Source organism: Mus caroli, unplaced genomic scaffold, assembly GCF_978045245.1.
Source record: "Mus caroli unplaced genomic scaffold, Mus_caroli_1 scaffold_11, whole genome shotgun sequence".
NCBI classification, from domain to species: Eukaryota; Metazoa; Chordata; class Mammalia; order Rodentia; family Muridae; genus Mus; species Mus caroli.
The window spans coordinates 57,259,724-57,285,610 of record NW_028227266.1 but is presented as its reverse complement, the minus strand read 5'-3'; the positions used below and the strand labels follow the sequence as shown (position 1 = coordinate 57,285,610).

General features: G+C 38.5%; 1 protein-coding gene across 11 annotated transcripts in view; it reads left to right on the top strand.

The window, feature by feature from the left end:
* Neo1 (neogenin 1) overlaps window positions 1-25,887 on the top strand; it is a 157,783-nt gene that overhangs the window by 106,642 nt on the left and 25,254 nt on the right. For 4 of the 11 annotated variants that reach the window (XM_029481357.2, XM_029481356.2, XM_029481354.2 and 1 more), the window contains exons 9-21: window positions 825-979; window positions 4,813-4,961; window positions 5,409-5,547; window positions 8,033-8,082; window positions 9,573-9,720; window positions 12,255-12,365; window positions 13,281-13,475; window positions 18,147-18,242; window positions 19,467-19,690; window positions 19,791-19,929; window positions 21,998-22,105; window positions 23,273-23,467; window positions 24,075-24,107. In XM_029481357.2, coding sequence (XP_029337217.1) covers window positions 825-979; window positions 4,813-4,961; window positions 5,409-5,547; window positions 8,033-8,082; window positions 9,573-9,720; window positions 12,255-12,365; window positions 13,281-13,475; window positions 18,147-18,242; window positions 19,467-19,690; window positions 19,791-19,929; window positions 21,998-22,105; window positions 23,273-23,467; window positions 24,075-24,107 — 1,742 coding nt within the window. The remainder of the gene's footprint in view (window positions 1-824; window positions 980-4,812; window positions 4,962-5,408; window positions 5,548-8,032; window positions 8,083-9,572; window positions 9,721-12,254; window positions 12,366-13,280; window positions 13,476-18,146; window positions 18,243-19,466; window positions 19,691-19,790; window positions 19,930-21,997; window positions 22,106-23,272; window positions 23,468-24,074; window positions 24,108-25,887) is intronic. The other 7 variants (XM_085844673.1, XM_029481355.2, XM_029481352.2 and 4 more) reach the window with 3 other exon arrangements.

Below are 25,887 nucleotides of genomic sequence, written 5' to 3'. Positions count from 1 at the left end.
AGCATGATGGGACAGTCTTATACTTCAGTTTCAAGTAAAATAGCATCCCCAGTTGTTTTTCTAGGAAATACATTGTTTAAAAATGTATATACAGGTGAGTCATAGCCTGTGCTCTATAGTTCAGTCCTTCCCATTAAACAGAACAGTCATTGGTGATCAAAACAAGGTTTAGCTACCTCAAAGTATAAGAAATGAGTTGATATGCTTCCTCTAAATCTGGTAACTTAGAAGTTTAGACAAAGACAAAATAGTACTATGGATATCTTAGGTATTGCTAAACAATAATTTTTAATACTATAGTATTCTTTTTAGGCGGCCTAGCCAACTATAGTGTAACAACCTCTTTAAATATTCTGTGACTACTTTATTGGGGTTTTTTCTCTACCAATTCGGGTGTTTTTAATTTTATAGATAAAAATATAATTACACTGGTTTCCCTTTTTCCCTTTCCTGTCTCTAACTCTTCTCTTTGTCCCCCTTCCAATTCTTGGCCTCTTCTTTGTTATGTCTCTCTCTCTCTCTCTCTCTCTCTCTCTCTCTCTCACACACACACACACACACACACACACACACACACCCTGCTGAGTTGTATGTATGTATTTGGTTATAATCAGTGGTATCAGTAATGTTTGAGGAAGATCACCCACAGTTTGCCAAGTGTTTACAACTCACTTTTCATACAGTTTTCTGCCTGGTAACACTCAGTTTCACTTTTGAGAGTAAATGTGACTTAGTGATTAGATTTTCACAGGAGCTAGAGAGTGAAACTATCTAGAGCTCTGCTGTATTGATCAGTTTCTTTTCTAACCCTTCTTTATCCAAAGGGAGCGTGTTGAGAATACCAGCCAGCCAGGAGAGATGCAGGTGACTATTCAAAACTTGATGCCAGCAACTGTGTACATCTTCAAAGTTATGGCTCAAAACAAGCATGGCTCTGGAGAAAGTTCAGCTCCTCTTCGAGTAGAGACGCAGCCTGAGGGTAAGTCTTTCACCTACCTGTTTGCCACACCCTCAGAGGGAGGGACTATTTGGAGTCCTGTCAGCTTTTTGTCTTGCATAAGGGCTTTAAGCCCGTTCTAGATAGGAACATGAACTTTTACTGAACATAGCAAGTAAAGGGACAGCCTGTGTATTTCTCCTTTCTTTCATATTCCTATTATACCGATCTTTTAAGGATTAGCTCATAATTCTTAAAGAAGCTCTCTCTGATCCTATGTATGTGTATGATCCTAAGATACATCAATTCATCCCTCAATTGCTTTTACTAATATACCTTGCTTATTTTATGGACAATTCCTACAATGTCTATGTGTATAATGTTTATAATGTAGTGCTTTGCACAGTGGTGGGTGTTTAACATGGCTGCCAGCCGGAGTCAGCTTGGTTTATACTTTGAATGACCTGTATGCCTTAACTTTACAAGCCTGAGTTTATAAGAAATACCATGGTTTTCCTTCTTGAAAATTTTTAATTGTTACTTTTTGCCCATAAGCCAAATTTTTCTCAAAATAGTCTCTAGTTAACTTTTACGGTACCTACACTAGCTTTTCTGTGTTCAGGAGCCTAAATAAAAGACTTTGATTTAGTAGGGAGCATATACGATGCATTTGTATCTCCCTATCTGGGCGCTCAGAAGAATGAATTTAGCAATTACAGAAAGAACAGAAAGAATTCAGGAACTTTGCCTCGTGGGTGGAATAAAGGCAAGGAGTCCAGAACCTTCAACTTTTTAATATTATAGCAAATTACTTATCCAGTGTTTGTGTGCCTCCTATGCCAGGTACTATGCAGAATGCTAGAAACACAGAGATGGTGAACAAGTAATGTGTGTTCTTGAGCGTAAGCAGTAGTAACTATAATAAGGAGGCCTTCGGTCATGGTAGTGATGATGCTGAAGCCATGAGTCAGCGCTAGGCAAGAACACTGGGCCATGAAGAGTGTCCAGAATTGATTTAAGGCGAATGCATTCTCAGTACAGAGGTAGGGGTGCTAAATTTCATAGTTGACTGTGTTCAGGTTAAGTGTGGGAATTATCCATTAGATTTCAGGCTCCATTTCCCTTCATTTGGTTTTAAGGGAGGCACCATAATTGAGAGATACTAGACAAAGATTCAGAGCAAGGAAGAATTTATATAAAAATATAGAAAGAATCCCAGAAAGATGGAGCCTGTGGTTGACCTTAAAGCATTTGACATAGCACAAGCATTCTTGGGGAAGGAAACTGGATGACCCAAATCACAGAAATAGGATCAAGCAGTTCACATGCAAAGTGAGTCATGATGAGAGTGAAGGGAGGGCCACTGGATTTGATCTGGTGCAGAAGTCTGTCCTGGGGCTGTGAACCTTCCGAAAATGAAAATACCTGTGTCTATATATATCTGCATTCCCCTTGGAAAACGACTATAGCTTTCATGAACGTTTCAGACTTTGTGTCCAGATTGTTAAACCATTGAACTAAAAGAGTCATTGTCAAATTTAGAATTGAAAGAGAAGACATAAGGAGAAGTGGCCTTATTGTGTACCTACTGTGTGCCTTTCACTGTGTTGGGCAGTTCAGACATAAAGATTAGTAAGCCCAACCTACTACAAGAGACAGACAGTTAAATACACAATAGTGCGAGGTGCTACTGTCACATGGAAAGAGACTAAAATAATTAGTTGGAGAGCTTTGGTTAAAAAAGAGTAGTTGGATGAGGTTATAGGCAGGAAGAATAACCGGTTCTGATGCAGGCTTTTGGAATTTGTAACGTGACAATAGAGATGCTGGCAGTGAAGAGGGACTTGTACCTCCTGAAGGTGTGGGGCATATAGAGAGGTATGAATGCTGAATTAGCCTTTGGAGAGTATTTTGCAGTTTAAATTTTCTATTTGTTTCTACCTGTACCATTCATTGTACAGCTGATTTGAAAGAGTTATCAGTGCCTTTTAAAAGGATGGTATTTGCCTAAGCTTATCCAGTGAGTCTACTGAAGGTGATGTTAAGAAAATTGTTTTCCTATTTTTCTCCTATTTTGTTTTTCTTTCCCTTTAGTTAAGTTGGAAGAAAGTTTCCACAGCAACAGAAGTGTGACAAACCCTACCTGTCAGGCTACACAGACTGTGCAGTTGACATTGAACAAATGGCATGATTCATGACTAAATAAAGCAAACAACTATTAAAGTGACTACATTCAGATCTTTCTACATCTATAGCAAAACAGATCTATGGCATAAAGCTGTTGCTGGAGAAAAACAATTTTCTTAAACATTTTTTTCCTTGGCCTTAAATCTAATGGTGTCTATCACAGTGACATTAGTGCTAAGAAAACTCATTTTTAATGCAGGAATTTCTCCCAAAGTTTAGACCTGATCAGCTAGCTAGGATTTATATACTATCAGATGAAAAGGATATTCTGAAGGGGTTGATGTATGAGCCATTGTAGAAGTTAGATTCAGGGTCCACAGAGGACCAGCTACCCCACTGAAGATACTGTCCTCATCTCCTTACTGAGCTCCGGGAGGTTGTGTTATAGACTAAAAAAAAATGACCAGTTTCTGGCTCCAACATTATAAATTCCCATGACTTGGAAAAGTTCTTAATGTACCTTGCATCTCATTTGGTGCTAAGACTAAATTAGAACAGAAAAGGGAAGAAGCATGTAGCGTGCTAACTTACAGTAAATGATGGCTGTTTCTGGCCTTGACGCTCTCTCTCTAACCGGTTTATTGCTTTGCTGCTTTTCCCCCGTGCTGTGTCCACACATCCTTTCTAAACATGAATCTGACCGTCATGCTCCTGATCACTGCCTGTCAGAAAATCAAAACCCCATAGCAGGAGATCAAACATTCCTCCCTGTCTGGCTGTTGCTTTCAACATTATTTCTCCCACATCCATTCTGTGGTACAACCATACAAGTCGTATTACATTGTCTTTCTACTTACCCCCTGATTGCCCCAATGACAAATGATCTTTTCCCAGATGTCTGAGAAAACCATTTATTTGTAATACCAAGAAATCTTCACCAGCTCTGCTCTTCCCTTCCCCAAGGAACCCTTCACACAGCAGAATCCTGTACTCTACTATCTCATTACAGCCACCGTATGAATCTGTCAGCATTTATTAATGTACCTGATTCTGTGCTAACCCGAGAGTTCTTTGTGAAGGGGGCTTCTGCCCATCCCTGCGTTCCCAGGACCAGCTTAGTGTTCAACAGCAGAAAGGTCTTTTCCAGTGGAGGTTGCTTTTGTGTGCTGCCTTGTCCCTCTACAAACGTAGAATTTGGGGCTGGAGAAGAGGGCTCAGTAATTCAAAGATTTATTGTGCAAGTCTAAGAATTTGAGTTTAGATTCCCCAGCACCCGCATAAACCTAGGCACACACCTGCCACTCCAGCTAAGGGACTGGGGAAGGGAGCAGGTGGATCCCAGGAGCTTGGATCGTGCTGCCAGGCTGAAGCAGGTAAGCGTCAGGTTCACTGGGAGACCCTGTCACAGAGCATGGCAGTAGATCGTAATAGAAGACGACATCTGACACTGACCTCTGGCTTCCACACAGTTCTGTGTGGTAAGAGAGTGTGTATAAGCACATGTACTCCTGAGTTTGTACATCACAAGATTTCTTTTGTGTATTTTTCTTATTTTTAATAAATTGAAGATGCTGAGTTATGTAAAGGAAAATGTACATATCCTAAAAATACTTTAATCAAATTAATTGTCTTCTTAGCTTTTATTGTTTCTAAAACATGGCCTTTGTGACAGTATTGCTGAGAATGGCTATTGTGAACTGCAGTGAATCTGACTCACATCTTGATCTCTTGGAATTCTCTTTTTCCAGTTCAGCTCCCTGGCCCAGCACCTAATATCCGTGCTTATGCAACGTCACCTACTTCTATCACTGTCACCTGGGAAACACCGTTATCTGGCAATGGGGAAATTCAAAATTACAAATTGTACTACATGGAAAAAGGAACTGATAAAGAACAGGTATGAAGTACTGATATGATTTTTAGGAGAAACACTAGATTCTAACTCTAAAGGGTTAGAGATACAGCTCAGCAGTAGAACAGTTACCTCGCATACAAGATGTGCTCGTACTGTAGCCTCCACCCCAAACCTTACAAAGCTCTCTGGTTCATTGAAGAAATCAAAGGTGAGGGAGATGTATAGGAAATTAAATGATGATGGTATCTGTTTTGTTGTACTAAGATTTATTTTGTGGTTTTTACCAGCAAGGGCTGGTAAGCATCAAAAATATCTCAATAAATTGCTATTGTTTATAATTAACTAATCTGCTTTTACTATAAATAATAATAGGGTTAAAACTATGTTATGCAGTTTTGTTCATTTTGTAGTATTTCTTTTAGCTTGAGCTGTGTGTGTGTGTGTGTGTGTGTACATATATGTACAGATATGTACTCTATTTCTTTCAAGGATGTTGATGTTTCAAGTCACTCCTACACCATTAATGGACTGAAGAAATACACAGAATATAGTTTCCGAGTGGTGGCCTACAATAAACATGGTCCTGGAGTTTCTACACAAGATGTTGCTGTTCGGACATTATCAGATGGTGAGCTTTCTCCTTTGCAACAGAATACCGTTCTTAGTGCTCCTAATCAGTAAAGTCATGTGCTTTGATGTGAAGAAACTTCTATTCATGCCCCCGTTGTACCTCCTGGTGAGCCACTCACTTTTTTGAGTATTTTTTCTTACATGTAAACTTCAGGTAACACCAACTTCACCAGCATTGCTGTGAAACTTCCCTGGAAAGCACAGACAGAGCACGTGGAACCTAATATTAAATGGGTTCTCCGTGGTTTTAGTACAGTCTTCCGTGGGGATAAATCCCGTGGCTTGTTCACAGCACAGACCATTTTATGGCTGTGGGATGATCAGCCTTACTGGATGTACCAGTCATATTTAAATATTTAAAAGCTACAGTTTGACTCCTGTAAGCAGATGATCAAACATTACATCAGTAATAAAGAAGCAGGCATATGTGCCTGGTGTGTAGTCCATGAAGAAATATACAGCTTTGGCCCCCGTTTTCCCACCCAAAATACTTAACTTCACTCCAAATCATGATGTCACATCAACAAGCAGACACGTCAAATTGAGAGAAGTTCAGCAACTTTTTTTTTTAATTTAGATGGCCTTTAGAATTAAAGATGGCCTCAAATTCTTATTATTAATCTTATAGAAAAATCATCTAAATTAAAGGAAAGTAAGACATAGGCTATAAAATATGTATGATCTTTGGTTCCTAGATACCGGAAACAAAAATATCTATGTAGGACACTGCCAGCATACTTACTAGATCTTTCTGGTATTAAGAAGTATTGGTAAATATTGAACATGTTATATATATATATTTGATACCATTTTTTAATCAAAATTACAGCTTCCAAATGTGATTGTTGTGTTTTAGTTTGGTTGGCGCCTGCTGTTATTCTCGGGAGATATTGAACTATTGAATTCTGATATTCAGATATTGAAATAGATGTGATCTATTTCAGAGTAATCTGTCACAGTGACTTACAGCATCTCTCAGATATGTGGTAGATAAACCTATGCCGTCCTCATTATGTTCTATAGTGGGAGAATATAGTAAATGTTGCAGAATGTTAGTGATTGGTAAAACTAGGAGAGAATAGTGTTCATTATACTATTCTTTGTTCTTTTCTTTGGACTTGATTTTTATTTTTCAGATAAAAAGGGAAAACAAAAGATAAATTATAGTTCATCAATCCAACTGCATATCCAGTTGGTCATGATTTGACATGGGGGAAAAAGGCTTTTACAGCCTTTTAAATCTACATGTAAGCCAAATTTTAACTGCACTAAAATAGGTTGGCCTACTGACCACAGTACCACGGGAACTGAGTGGAGTGACGTTTATTAACATGGAAGTTTCTTAACATGGGGATTTAAAGCCAACACTCTGGAGTAAGGAAAATCCTAGATCTTAGGCCTACTAAAAGGAATGGCTTGATCAAGTAAACCACATAGAAGCTCATCTGTAAACAACAGGTACATGAAATGGAAACAACAGTAAACTCCTGTGGGAGCTGTAAGGACTGAGTACCTGCCAGAGTCGCTTGTTCTGAGGGTGGGGATTACACAGTCACAGCTACGTGGAATGTCTCCATGGCTAAGTTACTTCCTAACAGGGACATGTTTTCAGAATAGCTGGACCCTACTTCAGACCTCTACAGCTGAATCTCAGACCTAAAGCCCCTTATCATTTCCCTAGGAACAGGTCAGGACAGTGAGCAAAGCACGTTCAGTTCAGAAGGTCTTTATTTCAGTATCTGGTCACCAGATGATAGGGAGTTGAAAAGTCCTGATGAGAAGATGAGGTAAGAAGGGCTAGAATTCGCATCTGGTGCTAGAGAGCAAACTCGTTAGCTCTGCTTGAGTTTTCTTTGCTGTCTGTCGTCACATGAAAGGAGAGTATATGAGCCATCAGTTGTCAGATGCTCTGTTGTTAAGCTCCAGTACATTAGGCTCTTTGGTTATGTAACCGTTTGTTTCACCAACAGACCCACACTCTTCACACCTAAATGCATGCTGTCTGACACCTTGGTGCGCTGGGAGGCCAGAGAGTTCACTTATTGCAGCTTTCCTTGTTGAAATATTTTTAGAGTCTAGGGCAGTGTTCTCAACCTTCCTAATGCTTTGACCCATTAGTACAGCTCCTCATGTTGTAGTGACCCACAACCATAAAATTATTTCAAATTTTGCTGCTGTTACAAGTTGTGATGTAAATATCTGATGTGACCCTGTGAATGGGTCGTTCGACCCCCAAAGGAGTTGCGACCTGCAGGTTGAGAACTGCTGGTCTAAGGGTTCAAAGCTACTTACATTCCTAAACTAAGTATCTGATTTCCAGAATTATAACCTGATTTGAGTAAGGGTAGATGCTCATGTGAACCAAGCATGGCCACACTCCATCCACTGTTAGCTGGATTGAGACCTTCTGGTCACATTAGCATTAACATGGTGGGTGATACATGGATGGTTGAGTTGTTTCCTTTTTCCTTTAACCTGTCTAGTTCCCAGCGCTGCTCCTCAGAATCTGTCCTTGGAAGTGAGAAATTCAAAGGTAAGACTTGGACTCTGTTCACTTTGCTGTCACCCTGAGCCTCAGAGGGACGAGGAGAGTCAGAAATGCCTTGGGCAAACATCAGAATGGTGAATGCCAGTGTTGTAGGAATTCATTTGCTTTGAAAAATACTAACGTGAAATTAGGATGTAACTGAAAACACCTAAAATCAAACAGGAAAATAAGACAGCATGGGTATAAAAAAGCTGGGCTAAGAACTCACTCACTTTACTGTTTCTTTCCTTTCTCTGGTGCTAAAACCTCTTTAGCTTCCTATTAAAAGTTTTCTCCATGTTTACATAAATATGACATTTTAGATCTTAACCATACAGAATCATTCAAAGAAAGTAGGTTGCTTATGATGACATGATGCCAGTATAAACCAAAGACAGATGGGTGTAGATTTGGATATCTGCTCACAGCATCCCTCCTGGTTCAAGTTCGTGTATATCAACTATGTGTGCTTTTCAGATCCCCCTGGGCAACATATGTAAAGGAGTCTTTTCAAAAGCTACTATGGGATGCTGCATCAGGAAACATACTTCTGTTCATTTCAGGCTTTGTTTGTTTGGTTGGTTTTGTTTTGCTTTTTGACAGGGTCTTACTCTAGGTAAATACACATATAGCTACTGGCTTGGAACTTTTGAATAGCCCAGGCTAGCCTCAAACTTGTAAACCTGCAGTTTCGGTCTTCTGTCCACCACTCCTGTCCACAGAAATTACTTAATTACACCTAATTTGCATTCCAGAAAGGAAATAATTCTTGCAGCAAACAATAGTTTATTTCCTAATCAGTACGCTCTAACCTTATATTCTTCTTCTAACACCTCTTCTGGGATTTCTGATGTTTTCATTCAGACAGAATACTTCCTTAGGAGATAAGTCTAAACTCAAGCAAGTATGTCCAGGCTGCATGCACACTCGGATCGATATTATGCAGCCTAACCCAAGAATTACAGACTTAAAATAAGGCCTTTTTGGTAGTTTCTCTTGTAACATGGCTCTCAAGTATGAGTTTTTGTAGATGACAACATGATGTTACATGCCTAGTAGAGCATACTACTTGAATAATCTCCTCTGAGAGGGATTTGAGGGTTTTTTAATTAAAGTTTTGTTTGTTGTGCTAGTGTTTTGTTTTGTTTTGTTTTTTGTTTTGAGTCAGGGTCTCCCTGTGTAGTTCTAGCTGGCCATAAACTTACTATATAGATCAGGCTGGCCCTAAACTTACTATGTAGATTAGGGTGGCCTCAAAGTCATAGATACCTACCTGCCTCTGTCTCCCAAGTGCTGAGATTAATAATGTACATCACCACACCCAGTTAGTTAGAATTATTTTTGACTATTAAATAAGTAACTTGGCGAGGCTCCAAGTACCAAGGGTTCTATATAGCCATTCTCCTCTTCCTGCAGTGAAATTGGGTTTTATAGCATGTACAGTCAGGAGCAGCCCTTTGACATTTCAGTCTTTTCCTTGTACTGCCTTTCTTCAGAGTATAGTGATTCACTGGCAGCCCCCTTCCTCAACCACACAAAATGGGCAGATAACTGGCTACAAGATTCGATATCGAAAGGCCTCCCGAAAAAGTGATGTCACTGAGACCTTGGTAACTGGGACACAGCTGTCTCAGCTGATTGAAGGTAAGCTGCTTTGCATATAGTCAGTGGCTAAAAGGTGGTTCTTTTGTTCGTAGACTTGAAATTATGCTAGTCAAAAACTGCTCTAAGCAGTTGTTTTATATAAATAAATTAAAAATGGTTTATAAAAAATTGTAATAGTTTTTGATACAAATTAATGGAAAATACTCTGGTGGATTCCTCCATCGCTGAGGAGCTGAATTGTGTTTGATTTTTAGTTCCTTTTTATCGTCTCCACATTTTTGGAGCTCAACCAAATTGGTAACAAAACTTAACACATGCCAAACTCAGGTGAATGCAAAATATTTGAATAGCTGCAATATTATAGTTACATTTGCTGCTATGGGCAATGTAAAGTTTTAGAAAATTCTACCAGAAATGACTCTTTTGTATAGTTTTCTTTTTCTGTATAATAAAAAAGGATATATCTTATAAGGTGGACACAAATATATATCTAATAAAAATATAGATCACTAAGAATTCTTCCTTATACGACTATGAGGACTGGCTAAGCAAGGCCAGGATTCCTTTACAGGATATCTTGAGAAGCAGCAAATGTAAATGAGGGTAGAGTCTAGCCATTGCTAACTAATAAAAGCAAAAGCAGGATCCGTTGTGCTCAGACCACAGCTAAGTACCCGCTGAATTAAGCATTATCCAAAACCTCTATAGATGAAACGATAGCTATTGTCTAGAAGCATGTTCCAGTATCCAGAGAATGAAAAGCTGTAATCTGCATGAACCAACATTGAATATGCAGTGTGAACAAAAACAGATTCCTGAGGCTTGAAGCATTAACTTGAAGCTTGCTAATGGAACATGCAATATAGATTAATAGGAGTCTGTGTCAGACATCGAATTATACGGTAATCTATAGCTGGACAAAATAGTTGTTGTAGCACTTTACACACATTACTGTATCTTTATGTCTGCTATGTGCCTTAGTTTTGCCTTTTTTTTTTTTTTTTTTGAGGGTTTCTCTGTGTAGCCCTGGCTGTCCTAGAACTCACTCTGTAGACCAGGCTGACCTTGAACTCAGAAATCTGCCTGCCTTTGCCTCCCAAGTGCTGGGATTAAAGGCGTGCGCCACCACTGCCTACTTAGTTTTGCTTTTTAAACTGTCAAATTATTTAGAGGGGAGAGGAACTCGGCCTTTTTATATTTACCTCTCTTTTGCCTGATATATTCTTAGCCTTCTAGAGGGTATGGAATGATAACTAAATAATTGGATTCTTTTAGATCGTTATTGAGCTATGTTTGTTTTTATTTAAGGTTTTGTCCATTTACAATTACAAATACATGCAGTATTCTCTTGTACTTTCTGACAAGATAGTATTAGTAATGGACCTAGAGAGATGTGTCAGTGACTAAGCACAGGCTGTTCTTCTAGAGGACCTGGGTTAGAGTCTCAACTCCCACAAGGAGTCTAAGTACAGTCTCAGGGAACCCAACATCCTCCTTGGCCTCCGAGGGCACCAGGCATGTACATGGTGCACATACATACAGACAAAGCACCCATACATATAAGATAATAAATAAAAGTAAATTTTTAATGGGGGTAAATTGACTGCGTCCAGCATTTGTTCCTCTCTCTGTCCTTGCTGTTTGTGGACAAACAGATTTAGGATGGCACCTACAGGGCATCCTTCTGTCTCTTCTTACTATATGCCAGGATTGGTTACCTTAGCGACAGCATACCTTGCATCCCAGCCTAGTTACTTATATTTTCAATATCTCTGTCTTTATTGGGGTTTCTGTACCATACTACTGTCCAAAGATCCCAGTTATTTGGACGTAGAGAAGAAGGATGATTTTCCTAACCCTAATGGTCAGTATCTTGTATTTAAGTGCTCTAAAAACGTACATGTAAGTGGATGCATAACTAGTCATATTAACTGTTATCCCGCTTTGTAGAAAGACTTTTATTTGTGAATCTTTGTTGCTTTTATATCAGTAAATCATACACTTTACTAAAGCTGGGTAGTAAATAAAGAGTTACATAATAGAAAAGTTTGGGTTTTCTTCTTTTACTATAAATACACTTGTTCAACTGGTTATTGAAAAATAGATTTCTAGGCCATATTTGATGTTGAAATTATTTCAGCTGTGGTTATAGCAGGTCTCAGAGAACAGAGGTAACCTGATAGGAGTTACATCTTTACATTCTTTTCTGGGTTTTGGTGTCTTCTGAACCCAGCTGATTTTGTTCCTTTGTAACAACCCTTTCATTATCTTTGGTCATGGTTTCCTTTTTGACAAAGTTGACGGGATTGCATTAAGTAATCCCAAAGGTGCCTCCGTGCTCTTAAACAGAGAAGCTCTTAACTTCCTGGGAGGACTGGTCTTTGCTGTTTATCCTAGGGTGGTGTGGGCACTGAGAATTACCCAGGGGTGTGTTTTGCTTGTTCTTTCTGAACCTACACTTTATTAAACTGTGGACTGAGTTGGTTATGTGAGATGTTTCCTTTTATAGGAGATTACTAACTTTGTTTTCCAAAGCTCTTGTTTTAGCTTCTTTCTTACTGTTTGATTCTCAGGTCTTGATCGGGGGACAGAATATAACTTCCGAGTCGCTGCTCTCACAGTCAATGGTACAGGTCCAGCAACTGATTGGCTGTCTGCTGAAACTTTTGAAAGCGACCTAGATGGTAAGATTCAACAGCGAGCAGGAATGGCTGATAATAGATAGTAACTATCACCAGTGAGTCAAATGGAAAGCTTTTGAGTTTTGCCTGTCTGTGAACATTGGAATATTGTGCTACTATTGTTTCTGTGAAGCAATAGAGTTCCTAAAGGGGTCATTGTTTTCCAGACATTGTGAGGAAGGAAACAAAGGATCAGGTTCAGAACAATAAAAATGTACAGGGATTTGAAGTTGAGTTTTTTCCAGTAAGTAAATAGATAATTGAAGTGTTAGCCTGAGCCACATCAGTGTGTGCCTATGTTTCATTTGCAGCTTCCTTTTTCCTGAGTCATGGAAATCTTGTGCTTTTTCTTACCTTTTTGTTCAATAAGTAGTTTCAGATGGTTATGTATAGTTAGTTCCAAACTTTTAACAATGATGGTGCCAGACTTGGGGAGACCAAAGACCTAAATCCCTATTCTGAGTTTCAACTAAGGTAGCAATTTACCTTAGAGAAATATACATGAAAGATGTATTAAACTGTTACCTTTTAAAATCTGTTAGTCATCTAACAGCTGGCTTTGGTGCCAGTTTTTCTGGATCGTTAATTATCTAGGGAAATAAATAATTGGTATCATTGTTGTAATATAATGTTTGATTAACTTGTTCCAAACAGGTTTCTAGTTTGTTGATGATTTATCTTTCTCATTAAACCTGTAGAGTTTAGGGAATGGAATGAGCAACTGGGTTTTATTTTCTTAGAAAACAAAAAAACCAAAATCATAGACCGTATTCTATTGTAGCTATAGATTCTCTTTTAGTTCTTGGCCCAAATATTGTTAAAGCCCAAATATTTTGACAGGAGCTAAATAACATTCACCAAGGATAAGGAAACATCCTACAGAAAATACATCTCATTTTTTTCTGCTTTCCTTCTCAGAAACTCGTGTTCCTGAAGTGCCCAGCTCTCTTCATGTCCGTCCGCTCGTCACTAGCATTGTTGTGAGCTGGACTCCTCCAGAGAACCAGAACATTGTGGTCCGAGGTTATGCTATCGGTTACGGCATTGGCAGCCCTCATGCCCAGACCATCAAAGTGGACTATAAACAACGTTATTACACCATCGAAAACTTGGGTATGCTTGCTAGGTGGAAGGGATAACCATGCATGTCATTTCTTCCATTCTAAATTTTATTACAGTATAATTTTATTTTTACAGAAAGATTGTAGCACTTGCTGAAGGAATTTTGCTATCTTCTTCTCAGTCTTCACCCAGATTATGCAGGCTTAACTTTTCCACATCTCCTTTACCCTTTTCTGTTTCTCCCCTGAAACATACAAAGGTCAGTTGCAGACTCTCACAGTCCCTAACATGAACATGAAATTCTACTAAAATTGTTCTAAATAGCCTGCTTATTGAAATAAAGACATTAAAATTGAGATAGGATTTTCATATTTGGCATTTTTCTTACCGTTGTCCTTTATGACAAAAGAAAAGTGCTGTTTTCTGGTTCAGGATCAGTGTTGAGTATAGTTATCATGTCTCATTAACTTTTGATTTAGAACCAGTTCTGTGGTTTGTTTGGGTTTTTTTCCCTCCTGATCTTGATGAATGACATTTGAAAATATATACACAGGCCGTTTATGTTCCTCAAATTAGGTGTGTCCAGCATTTCCACATTACGTCTGGGTTTGTATACTTTGTGGGGAATGCCATAGTGTTGGGCTTTGTCAGTGCCTCATATTAGACACACAGAATGATATAGTTCTTTTGTCATCTTCCTTTGTAATATGTATTTCGTTAAGAAGATACTTTGATTTTTGTAAATACTGGGTTTCACATCAACCTCACCTGCTAGTTTTAGGGCACATATAGTAGGTTGTTACCTGTCAAACTTTAGGAAGAGTCCACTAGGCTCTTGTATTACACAAATTGAAAAAGTAATTCTATAATTTATTTTTAAAAAGCAAATAACAAAATAACTATCTTTGAAAAAGAAAAAATTGGAAAATACATATTACTTAGCTGGGTAGCTTACTTTTAAAATCATGGAGTCAGTGATGCTGGTGCAAACATGGAGGTTGTACATTCATGAGATGATCAGTACTTAATATAGTCAGTTGATTTCTTAACAAAAGTAATGAAGTGATTCAGTACAGAAAGGATATCTTTGTAACTAAGGACATGGGAATAACAAAAAAAAAAAAAAAAGAATGTCTATATGGAAGGGGAAAAAAACAAAACGCCACAAACGACCACAAACTGTAAAATTGACAAAGTGGAGTCAGTGAGAAGACTCAGTGGATAAAGTACCTGCTGACAAACTGAGTTCAATCCCCAAGGACCCACAGGCAAAGTAGAACTAACTTCTGTGATTCATCCTCGTGTGTGTGTGTGTGTGTGTGTGTGTGTGTGTGTGTGTGTGAATTTATACCTGCTCACCACCTATGTGCAGTGTGGGTGTGTTTAGGGGGTGTTAATTTATATCTGCTCACCACCTATGTGCAGTGTCCATTGATCAGAAAAAGGCATTGGGTCCCCTGAAATGAAAGTTAGAGGAAGTTAAAGGCAGTTGTAAGCTGTCATGTGGCTGTTTAGAATCTTACTTGAGTCCTCTAGAAAGAGTAGCCAGTGTTTTTAACTTCTGATCTATCTCTTTACCCACTCCTTCATCAAAAACTTAATCTTCTGCTCTTGAAAAGACATCAATAAAAATAAAAAGGCAAACTGCAGATAAGAAAAAAATATCAGCTATCCAAATGTCTGACAGTTTGATCCTAAAATATGTAAGAATTCTTACAACTTAGTAAAAAGAAAACCCAATCAAAATGAGCAAAAGATTTGGATAGACTACACTAAAGAAGACCTATGAGCAGACAGTAAGGGTGTATGGTAGTATATGAAGAAGATTTACAAATGGAATATGAGCATGTAAGTACTATTAATTGTCAAAAGAATTGAAAATGTAAAACCTCAATGAAATACCACTGTATGTCCTCTAGAATTCTCACATTTGCTGTTAAAAATGCTGATAGTACAGGTTTGTAAAATGGAGGTTTATGTATAAAGTTAGGCATACAACTTAGCAATCCCACTCAGATGCTTAACCAAGAGAAATGAAAACATGTACCCACTTAAAGGCTTAAAAAAGATACTTTATTTATTATAGCCTCAGGAGGGAAATATTATAAATTTATATCAATTAGTTAATATACTAATATATATATATACTAATATATAGTATATTATAATATACTATATTATTATTAGTTAATGTACTAATATACTATACTAATATAATAATTGTACTATATCTTTGTCATAGAAACTACTGAGTAATTAAAATTGATAGGATTGGCTATTAGTACATACAGCAGAAGAAATGAGTCTAAGAAATGTGCTGAGGAAAAAGCTAAACTCAAAATAATATATAGTTACTGTATTTTTAAAATATTAAAAAATATGCAAAACAGCTACAATGACAAATTTATAATCGATGGTTGCATCCTCAGTATTAGAAATTGATGTTTACGAGCATAGCTACTTGGAGATGTCCTATTTTATCTATTTAGGGATTAATTACATGAATATATTAATTTGTCAAAACTTACTATCAATTTAAATACATTTATTTTATGCTAATTTTATCTCATAGTTAATTTTAAAAGCAAAAATTTCTTTAATAATGAATTATGGACCATCAAGATAACTGTCTTAGTTAGCGTTTCTATTGCTGTGACAAAACACCATTACCAAAAGCAAGTTGGGGAGGAAAGGGTTTATTTAGCTTACACTTCCATATTGCTGTTCACCACTGAAGAAAGTCTGGACAGGAACTCACACAGGTGAGGATCCTGGAGGTGAGAGCTGATACAGAGGCCACAAAAGGGTGCTGCTTACTGGCTTGCTTCCCATAGTTTGCTCACAGAACTCAGGACCTGTTTTAGAACTCAGGACCACTAGTCCAGGGTTGGAGCTATTCATAATGGGCTGGGCCCTCCCCATCAATAACTAATTAAGAAAATGCCTTACATCCAGATCTTATGGAGGCATTTTCTCAATTAAGGTTTCTTCCTTTGTGTAAGAGTCCCCAGCACTGAGCGAGTAAGATGCTTTCCACCATTCCTAGGAACCATGGGACATTATACATGTGTGTGACTACTCATGTATGCACATAAACAAACAAACATAAATAAATGTAACTTTTAAAGTTAAAATAATAATATAATGAATTGATTTCTGTGGCTATAACTGCCTTTCCAAATTGGATTTTCACTGTTAATATTTCTCTGAAAGACTTTTAATTCATAATCTCCTCTGATGAATTTTTTATTCAAACATTGCTTTGTAGACATCTTTCCTAAGAACAGCTTTAAGTGCCTAACAAATGAGTTCCTAGATCTTTTATGGAAGAAAATAAGCAATAGTTTTTAAATGTAGTCAAAAACAAAATATACTTTCTGTTTTTCCTTCCAAAGAGAGACAGATCAGCTGAACCCAGGCGGCTTCTCCACATGAGTAGTCTTACAAGCAATTGTTGGATCGCAAAACCAAAGCTTTTCGGTGGATAAAAATGTCTCTGTGATGACCAGCCTCCCACTGTTTCCCTTAGGAAACTTCTGAAATAAAAGTCCTTTACATTTCAGTCAGGACTCTGTCGTTGACCTCCTGGAACTTTCAGTCTAGGGGACAACCAAAGTAAAACACAAGAAACAAGTGAGTTAAAGTGAAGTTGTTCAGAGAGAAAAAGCTGAACAGGGCACACAGAACAGCCCACTAGAAATAGAGCTTGGCTTGAAAGATGTAGCTAGAACAGTGTGAGGCAGAGTGGTGAGACGGAACAGTCTGCTCAAAAGAATAAGCAGTGCACTATTAGGAAAGACTCAAGTGTCCGTCCTGAGCATTAAGAGTGGCAGAACCATGGAGGGATCTGAGGTTGGGAGATGAGAAGGAGGGTGAGGAAAGATTTGAGATATCCCAGAGCAAGTGCTGAACTACTAGAAAAGAAGTGTTTGTTGAGAAATTGTGAAAACAAAATTTGTTCAACATAAAGTAAAATGAGTTTGTTAGCCTGACTTAATGTAAGATTCATGGAATATAAGGTGAAAGAAGCAAGTCAAAAGTGAAGACGTTTATGTAGGAATTATCTATTCATCAGACTTAAACTCTCCTGAGCGTGAAGGATCCACCAAAGCAGTGGTTCTCAACCTCCCTAATGCTGCAGCTCTTTAATATAGTTCCTCATGTGGTAACCACCAATTATAAAATTATTTTTGTTGCAACTAAATAGCTGTAATTTTGCTACTGTTATGAATAAATATCTTCTGATATGTAACCCTGTGGAGGTTGAGGATGACTTCCCTAGAGAGATTGTTCTCTTAGTCTCCTTGCAGAATTACCTATAGGCCATCAAATCCTGGATTATGCCTTGTCTAAGCAAGAAGTTGACTGCTCTGTGTTAGGACGTTCTCTGGAATATTTTTGACAGTTCACTCTTAGTTTATCTCTTGCTTCTCTACCTTAGCTGTGAGGTCAGGGATGGAAGGGGGTTGATTTTCAAGCTGCACCTGAAGACATATATCATACAGTGAGCACCTTAAACCTTAGTAGCCTCCAGTCTGAAGACTAACCCAAGAAATTGATGGAACCAATTTTTTGTAGTATAGGTACTTCTATCTTTATATCTTTTCATATCCCAAAACAAGCAGCCCAATTAATAATTTTTCTTCAGTTAGATAGACACTTTTATATCTTTTTTAATCCTGTAGAGAGCATTAAAAACTTGTTTTGATTTCTCTCCCTCAGATCCAAGCTCTCATTACGTGATTACCTTGAAAGCATTTAACAATGTTGGCGAAGGCATCCCCCTTTATGAGAGTGCTGTGACCAGACCTCACACAGGTAAGGCATCTGTCTGTCTTGGTCACCTGCACTTTTCCCAACTGCTTATGTAGAGTATGACTCAAGGGTCTCCCTGATGGGTGTTCATGAACAAAACTCATGACAGCTTGGAGAACAGACTTGGAATGAGTGATAAGCCAGCTTTGTAGAAGCTACCACTGAAGCATTTCATATAGATGTATACACTTTTTAATATGTTAGAATCTAGGATGCAGAGTTTTGAGAGAATTATTCATCATGAAGGAAATATACACATGAAGACTATTACACTAGTGTAGCAGTTATTCATAAACAAGGACTGTCAATTTAGATTTTTAGTTATATATAAAATGAGTTACTATCACTTTATGAGGAAACAGCATTTAATCTGAACTTGTAAAATAATGAGTATGTGTATTTAGAAAACCTAGCCAGGAGCTGGAAAAACCCAGAGGTCTTCCTGTACTGCATTCCAGCTGTGGTCCTCAGTGATCTTTTTTTTCTTTTTTCTTTACTCACTCTGGCCTCTGTTTTGCAGTAGAGCATGTGTCTGTCACATAGAACACAGCACATGCGTACATTCTTCATCAAATAAGTACTCTGATCTCTAAAATTCGTCAGTGCTATGCCATGGAGACTTGTTCACTACCTTATTCTGACTCCTAGAGAAAGTACAGCACACAGTGCGACATGGTGTCAGTTCACCTCTTAAGGAAGAGGAATCTTTGGATATATTCAGCTATGAGCCATTTCTCTACTGCCTCTGCACTTAAGATATCAGCAAGTCTGAATTGGCTTAGCCATCACACGTCCAGTGATGGGCAGTAGTAGTAACTCATGTCCCAAAATCCAGCCATATTTACAAAAAAAAACAGACTATGAGTTTTATGTTGCTTGTTCAGAAATTATACTCTGGATTTTAAGAGCAGTTTTGGTTTTTTGTAATCCTCTTTCTGACAGCATGTGTATTAGCACGGTCACTCAGTTACCATCTTTCAGTGACTTTAGAGTATTGTTGACAATATGGTTAAGTATTAATTTGTTTAACATTTTCCTACAATTTTTCCTTTAAAGAAAAACACATTAGAAGTGCTCTTCTAAATGAATGAGGGCTGTCTATTAACTCTGGATTTTCTTTCTTTTTTTCCATTTTTCATCTTTCATTCCATTATACTCCCCTGCATTCCCTTTTATTTTTGTTTATGTTAAAATGCCACTTCCCTTTCTTAATTACTTTTTACCCAGACACTTCTGAAGTTGATTTATTTGTTATTAATGCTCCATACACTCCAGTGCCAGATCCCACTCCCATGATGCCACCAGTGGGAGTTCAGGCTTCCATTCTGAGTCACGACACCATACGGATTACCTGGGCAGACAACTCCCTGCCCAAGCACCAGAAGATTACAGACTCCCGCTACTACACAGTGCGGTGGAAGACCAACATCCCAGCAAACACTAAGTACAAGGTACTGAACTAAGTGCAAGGTACTGAGCATTTGCCTGGACAGCAAAGAGCTAATCAGTGGGGTTCCTTGTTTTAAAGTTCTGTGATTCATGCTTTTCCAGAATGCAAATGCAACGACGTTAAGCTATTTGGTTACTGGTTTAAAGCCAAATACGCTCTATGAGTTCTCTGTGATGGTGACCAAAGGCAGAAGGTCAAGCACGTGGAGTATGACAGCTCATGGCGCTACCTTTGAATTAGGTATGTATAATGCAACCCCATGTCACATGACACTTCTCCTCTTTGGGAAATACGAAAGTGTAGAATTCACACTGGTATTGTGGCACATCGTATCACCTGCGTCCACTGGACATGGGCAGTGCACATACTGCTCTCAATACAGAACCCAGTGGGCAGCCGCATTTCAGTTGTCTTTGCCATTTCAACTACTATGAATTTTTGGGTCACTTTGCTAAAACAGTAGTAAACAGCAGAATAGTGCAATGCAAGACAGACAGGTTTTAGAAATTGTAAGAATTCAATCGCTGGTCAGCCATCTGCCAATTGTTTTATGAGCTTGCCAACTAATCCTACTGAATCAGTTTCCTCCATCTTGTTTGGGGTGATAGTCCCCCCATTTCTACCTTAGTAGGTTATTATAAGGCAAAATGAGGAACAGATGGAAAAGCATGTGGGTGGGTAGATACAAGATATTATTGTATTAATCCTGCTTACTGGTAAATTGAAATTGAAAACAATGAAGTGACCTGCCCTTGACCAAGCAGTTGCCCAGCTGTGTTGCCTGGTCTGAACAGTTTACTGGGTAATCCAGGGTTTTCTTGGAAAGCAGCTCTGTAAGATCCTTCACTGGACTGGCCTCTGGTGTTTGTTAGTACACGTGAGGGAGAAAGCATAACTAAGTAGATGAAGGAAAGAGTAGGCGGCCAGCCTTGACACCCTGTTTCCCCTGCACTTTGCTGGGGTAAGGATATGAGCAGCCTTGAGAATCTGTGTATTCTGACCCATTTCTGTGCCTGGTGAAAACCAAACTTCCACATTCTGTGCAAACCAGTTCTGCCCTTCTGCACAGTTGCTTTGAATTTCTCCAGGGGAGGGGTTGGGCTGGAGAGTTAGGAATACAGCATAGAAAGGGCAAATCATTATTAGTTTGCTTTCTTTTCTGTTTATTTTGTTGTTTGTTTGTTTGTTTGTTTGTTTGGCTCCGTGTTGAGACAGGGTCTCACTGTGAGCCCTCGCTGGCCTAACACTCACTGTATAGACCAACATGACATCCAAGTCCGTCCCGCCTGCCTCTGGAGTGCTGGGATTGAAGGCATGTGCCACCACACTGAGTGCTTCCATTTTAAGACTATCTTTTTGCTTTACTTTCAGCTTACTGACAAATTAAAGAAAGTTTTACTTTCCCTTAGGAGTTTGTTTCACTCGGCTCTTCCATTTTATATTAAAACTCACATGTTTTAGGAAGCGATGATTTGAAGGAATGCTTGATTTGAGCATTTTCCTACTTAGCCATTACATTAGACCTGTAACATGAAAGCCATTTTCTTTTGTTTGTTTTTGTTTTGTTTTTGTTTTTTCTGAGACAGGGTTTCTCTGTGTAGCCCTGGCTGTCCTGGAACTCACTCTGTAGACCAGGGTGGCCTTGAACTCAGAAATCTGCCCGCCTCTGCCTCCCAAGTGCTGGGATTAAAGGCACCACGCCCGGCTTCTTTTGTCATCTTTTCTGCTGCATGAACAGCTTTTATTTATATCATTAACATCAGCAGTTGGTAGTATGCTTTCAGTGTGAGCTTAAAATGAAAAATACCACGTAGTAAATTTCTTCTTAGAGGGAATTGAGCTTTTAAAAGCCATATTTGACTTTAAGAGTCAACTCTGAGCAAGAGAGAAAACTAACACTTTAAAATGTCCTACCAAATAAGCCAAATCAACTGAGAGGAAGTAGTCTGGGACCAGTTATGTAACTGCTCTCAGTTTTGGTGCCTAGACCTCCCAACAAAGGGACAGTGGCACCTCCTCGTCTAGGTTGTCATAGCCTTAAGGAAATGCAAACTATAAAATACCAGATGGTAGTCTGTGACTGGAACGCCCTCCCAGTCCACAGGCCCATTCTCTGTCCTCATAGTTTCAGTTTTTCTTTGATACTTTGTATAGTCTTCTTTTTATTAGAAATGGTTGGTTATACATAGACTTGCATTATTAAAGCCAGGGGGCTTTGTCTTTTTTCTATGCATTTGCTGTTCCTTATCAGTGAAAAGAGTTGGAAAATTGAATTCTATTAAAATGGATAGTGTTTGTTATTTTGTAGTTCCTACTTCTCCACCTAAGGATGTGACAGTTGTGAGCAAGGAAGGAAAACCTAGAACCATCATAGTGAACTGGCAGCCTCCCTCTGAAGCCAATGGCAAGATCACAGGTAAGACGCCTTAGACTGCACAAGCTCTGTGCATCAATAAAGTGGGAATGTGAACCTGGCTTGGTCCTTGTATGGAGTGCAGTGAGCCATGATGGTCCTTGCGATTGAAGCAAGGGTAGCATGGAATTGTGTGTCTAGCCAGTAGTTTTACTTAACAATATATGGTGGGACAAGCTATTTTTCTACTGCAGCTTGATGGGTACGTTTATTTTCCAAAATGCTGTCCACTCCCCAGATGACTTGCTTTGAACTTGTGTGTCCAGTTTTACTGGAAATTATCTAGTCTGTATAGACTGTGCTTTTCTACTTACAAACCCCACCAAATCCCATTAGGCTTTAAACCACCACTACAGCCCAAGGCCTGTCACTTCACAATTCTGTGCTCTTACTATTAGAGTTAGAAGCTTGAATTACCCTAGGCCTACCAAAGAACTCAGGATCCCACCCCACCCCTCGGGCCCCCCTTTGGACTTCAGAGAGAAATTCACCATAGTAGAATACTGGCAGCTGCTTGGAACCTGTGCCCCATTCATTAGAAGTATTTTATTTATAGTCCTAGCTGTCCTGGAACTCTCTGTGTAGACCAGGCTGGCCTCTAATTCAGAGACCAATCTACCTCTTCCCCCCTAGTGCTGGGATTAAAAGAGTGTGCCGCCATACCTAGTCTGTTCCTGTAACTTTAAATAAGATGTCCTTTCCCAATACATCCTAGTCATTGTCTTAGGTTCCTGTTTGCTTCTTCTATAAAAGAAACAAATATAACTTAACTCAGACTACATTTTGCTTTGTCTTTTAAACCTTAAATAATACATCACATTTTTGTAGCGTAGATCAAGAAGGCTTATGTTTGTAAGGCATCCTGCCTCATTTGTGGGAATTGAGTGCCCCCTGGTGGAAATATCTGGTGACGGCCTCTGTGACCTCACCCACCCTTAGAACTTTGTCAGGCTTTCCAATCTGCCAAGCATTTTTCTCCTGGGAAATGATTTTTGTTGAATCTAATTGAGCATGTCATACCATTGCAAAGTCCCAGAACCATGTGATTCTAAGTCAGAGCCCTCATGATACTTCATTCAGATACTATATTGTAGACATTTATTGACTTTCAGATTGCAAAAAGAAATGCAGAAATGGGATCTCTTTTTTTCTATTAATTGCTCTGGACAGGTTACATCATCTATTACAGCACAGATGTGAATGCAGAGATACATGACTGGGTTATTGAACCAGTTGTGGGAAACAGACTGACTCACCAGATTCAAGAGTTAACACTTGATACGCCATACTACTTCAAAATCCAGGCCCGGAACTCAAAGGGCATGGGGCCCATGTCTGAAGCTGTACAGTTCAGAACACCTAAAGGTAACTCTCCCTGAGCCAAGGGTTTTACTGTGTTGTCTATAGTGGGACTGCAGCATGTGGAGACTGGGGGTAGTGTGGAGAGCACTGGTAATGGACTTGCCAGCCTCACTGTAAAGACTTCCAAAGAATTCCTCTCCTACCCACTGGCCACCAAATTGGTACTCTCCCAGTCCACCCAGAGGGAAACGTTGGCTCTCTGTATCTGGGCAGAAGAATTACAGTGATCTCTTAGTTTTTATCAGAGAAATCAGATGTGATTCTTTAGGTTTCCACAGAGTTAAACCGCACAATATAGTGACAGATGTTTTCCTTCAGCGCACGCAGTCTCTTAACATAAAAAGTTTAAATGTCAACTTTTGTGGAGGATGAGGTTAGAAGGAGCCATTTATGTAAAGAATATAAAATAGTAAGCCAGGCAAGCTTAGGCCAATAAAATGGAGTTGGGTACTGAGACTGTGGAGATGTGAAAACCTGAATTTCTTTTCTATTGTCAATTTACTTGGAAGTTTGTGGGAATTGTATTTTTCCTTTAAGACATCTGTCTGTCCATCTTCAAAGCTGGTGATCCTTGCTCTTGTTTCCTCTTCCCCTGTGCTTGACCTGTCAGCGGACTCCTCTGATAAAATGCCTAATGACCAAGGTAAATGAGGAGATGGCCTCTCATTTTTTTCTCTTTTGCAACCTATCATTAGCTTTTTGTTTCATTTTTCTGCCTGAAAATCAGTATCATGTGTTTAAAACCACACATACTTATTGGCCGAAGTAGAGTTGAGTCCATGTTTATAGCCCTTGGGATATCTGAAAAGCTAAGAGATTCACTTAGAAGCTAAATTACCTGGTGGAAGAAAATTGAGTTGAATAAACTCTAGATTGGCATTAAGTGAAGATCAGGTTATCCTTAGGAGTTAAGATGCTAAAGTTATAAACTGTGATAAGCATTTGAGGCAAATGTGAGCAGCATAGCAATCTTTCATACTTAGTATTTTACTTAAGTGAAAAGTCAGTATCAAAATCAGTAAACACTGTATTTCACTTCTGACATACATATATAATCTTGTTACATACGTGCTTATCTGTGACCAAGGATGTTAATTTATAGCTCTTTTATATTTCTCCTTAAGCATTAAGTAAGACCATTTTTATAAAAGGATAAAAAGCGTGTGGCATGACACTTAGGAAGGACGAGTCTTAATGTCACCAGTCTTGAAATCCTTGACTGGCAGGTTTTTCATTGTGATTGCTCTGGTGGCATGTTAGCTGCCGTTTGTGATTTCTGTCTCTAATGAACAAGCTAAAGGTAGCTTTCTGTATAGAGATAGAACACTAGAAGTAAAGTTGATAATTGTTCTCAGGGTTTAACAGTAGTAATCAGAAATACAGCTTTTTGGATCGTGGTTAATGTAGGAGTCAGAACAGAGTATTGAGTTTCACGGCTTTGGACATGTGTTTGTGTTCAAGTCTTTTTTGTACATGGGAGAAAACTGTGGGCATAGTGTTCTGAGTGTAGAAGCATGAGATTTCATAAAGCATTACGCTGAATATGCAGAGGATGTAAATATGCCTTGCTCTTTCATTTGATAACCGTTAAGCAGCACTTTGCTGTTCTAGTATTCAAAATTTTTCACCTGTTGGTATTTAGGGTACATCCTTTGAATTTCTTCGTTATTCTTTAAATGTTAAATAAAATATTGGGAAATGCAGGAATATAAACCAACTAAATCTTGGCAAACAAGGTGAGTTCAGTGGCAGCTTTTTTTTGTTTAGTTGGTTGGTTTATTTGTTTGTTTATGTGATGTGTTCTGAAAAGTTTAAATGTAGCCTATGTGATGATCATGAAAATTTAAATACAAAGAACTTAAAATGCTGAGTATCTCTGCCAGTTAGATTTTGCCTGACGTGATAGCATATGAAGAACAACAGGAATCTTGAGGCTTACATAGTGTGTGTCACTTGGGAGCCATGATAGCCTCAGAAGTAAGAGGATGAAGTAGTTAGTAGGAACAATGGAAAAGGGATCAGAGACTAAATTAAATCCTAGACTATGCCCTAGAAGTTCTGAAACTACCGTAGGATCCAAGAACAACTGTTCCTTTCTTGTATAGATATTTTACTTCTGAGAACATATCAAACATTATAGTTAACCTCTAGATTTATTCTATTAAATGAAGTACTTATACAACTTTATATTCGGGCTCCCTTTGTTTCTTTTAAAATATGATTCTTTATAAGAGGAAAGAGGAATTAACATTAACTCTAATGTTTTGCAGAAATAAATGTATTTATACATTTCTAGTCAAGCTTTATTTGTGAAAATATCTCTTATAAGTGTTTACTAGAGCTCCGTGTGCTCTTCCTCCATAAAGAGGAAGAGGATCTCCTTCCCTGAATTTATGATGTTTGTAATAGTTAACATTTATTGA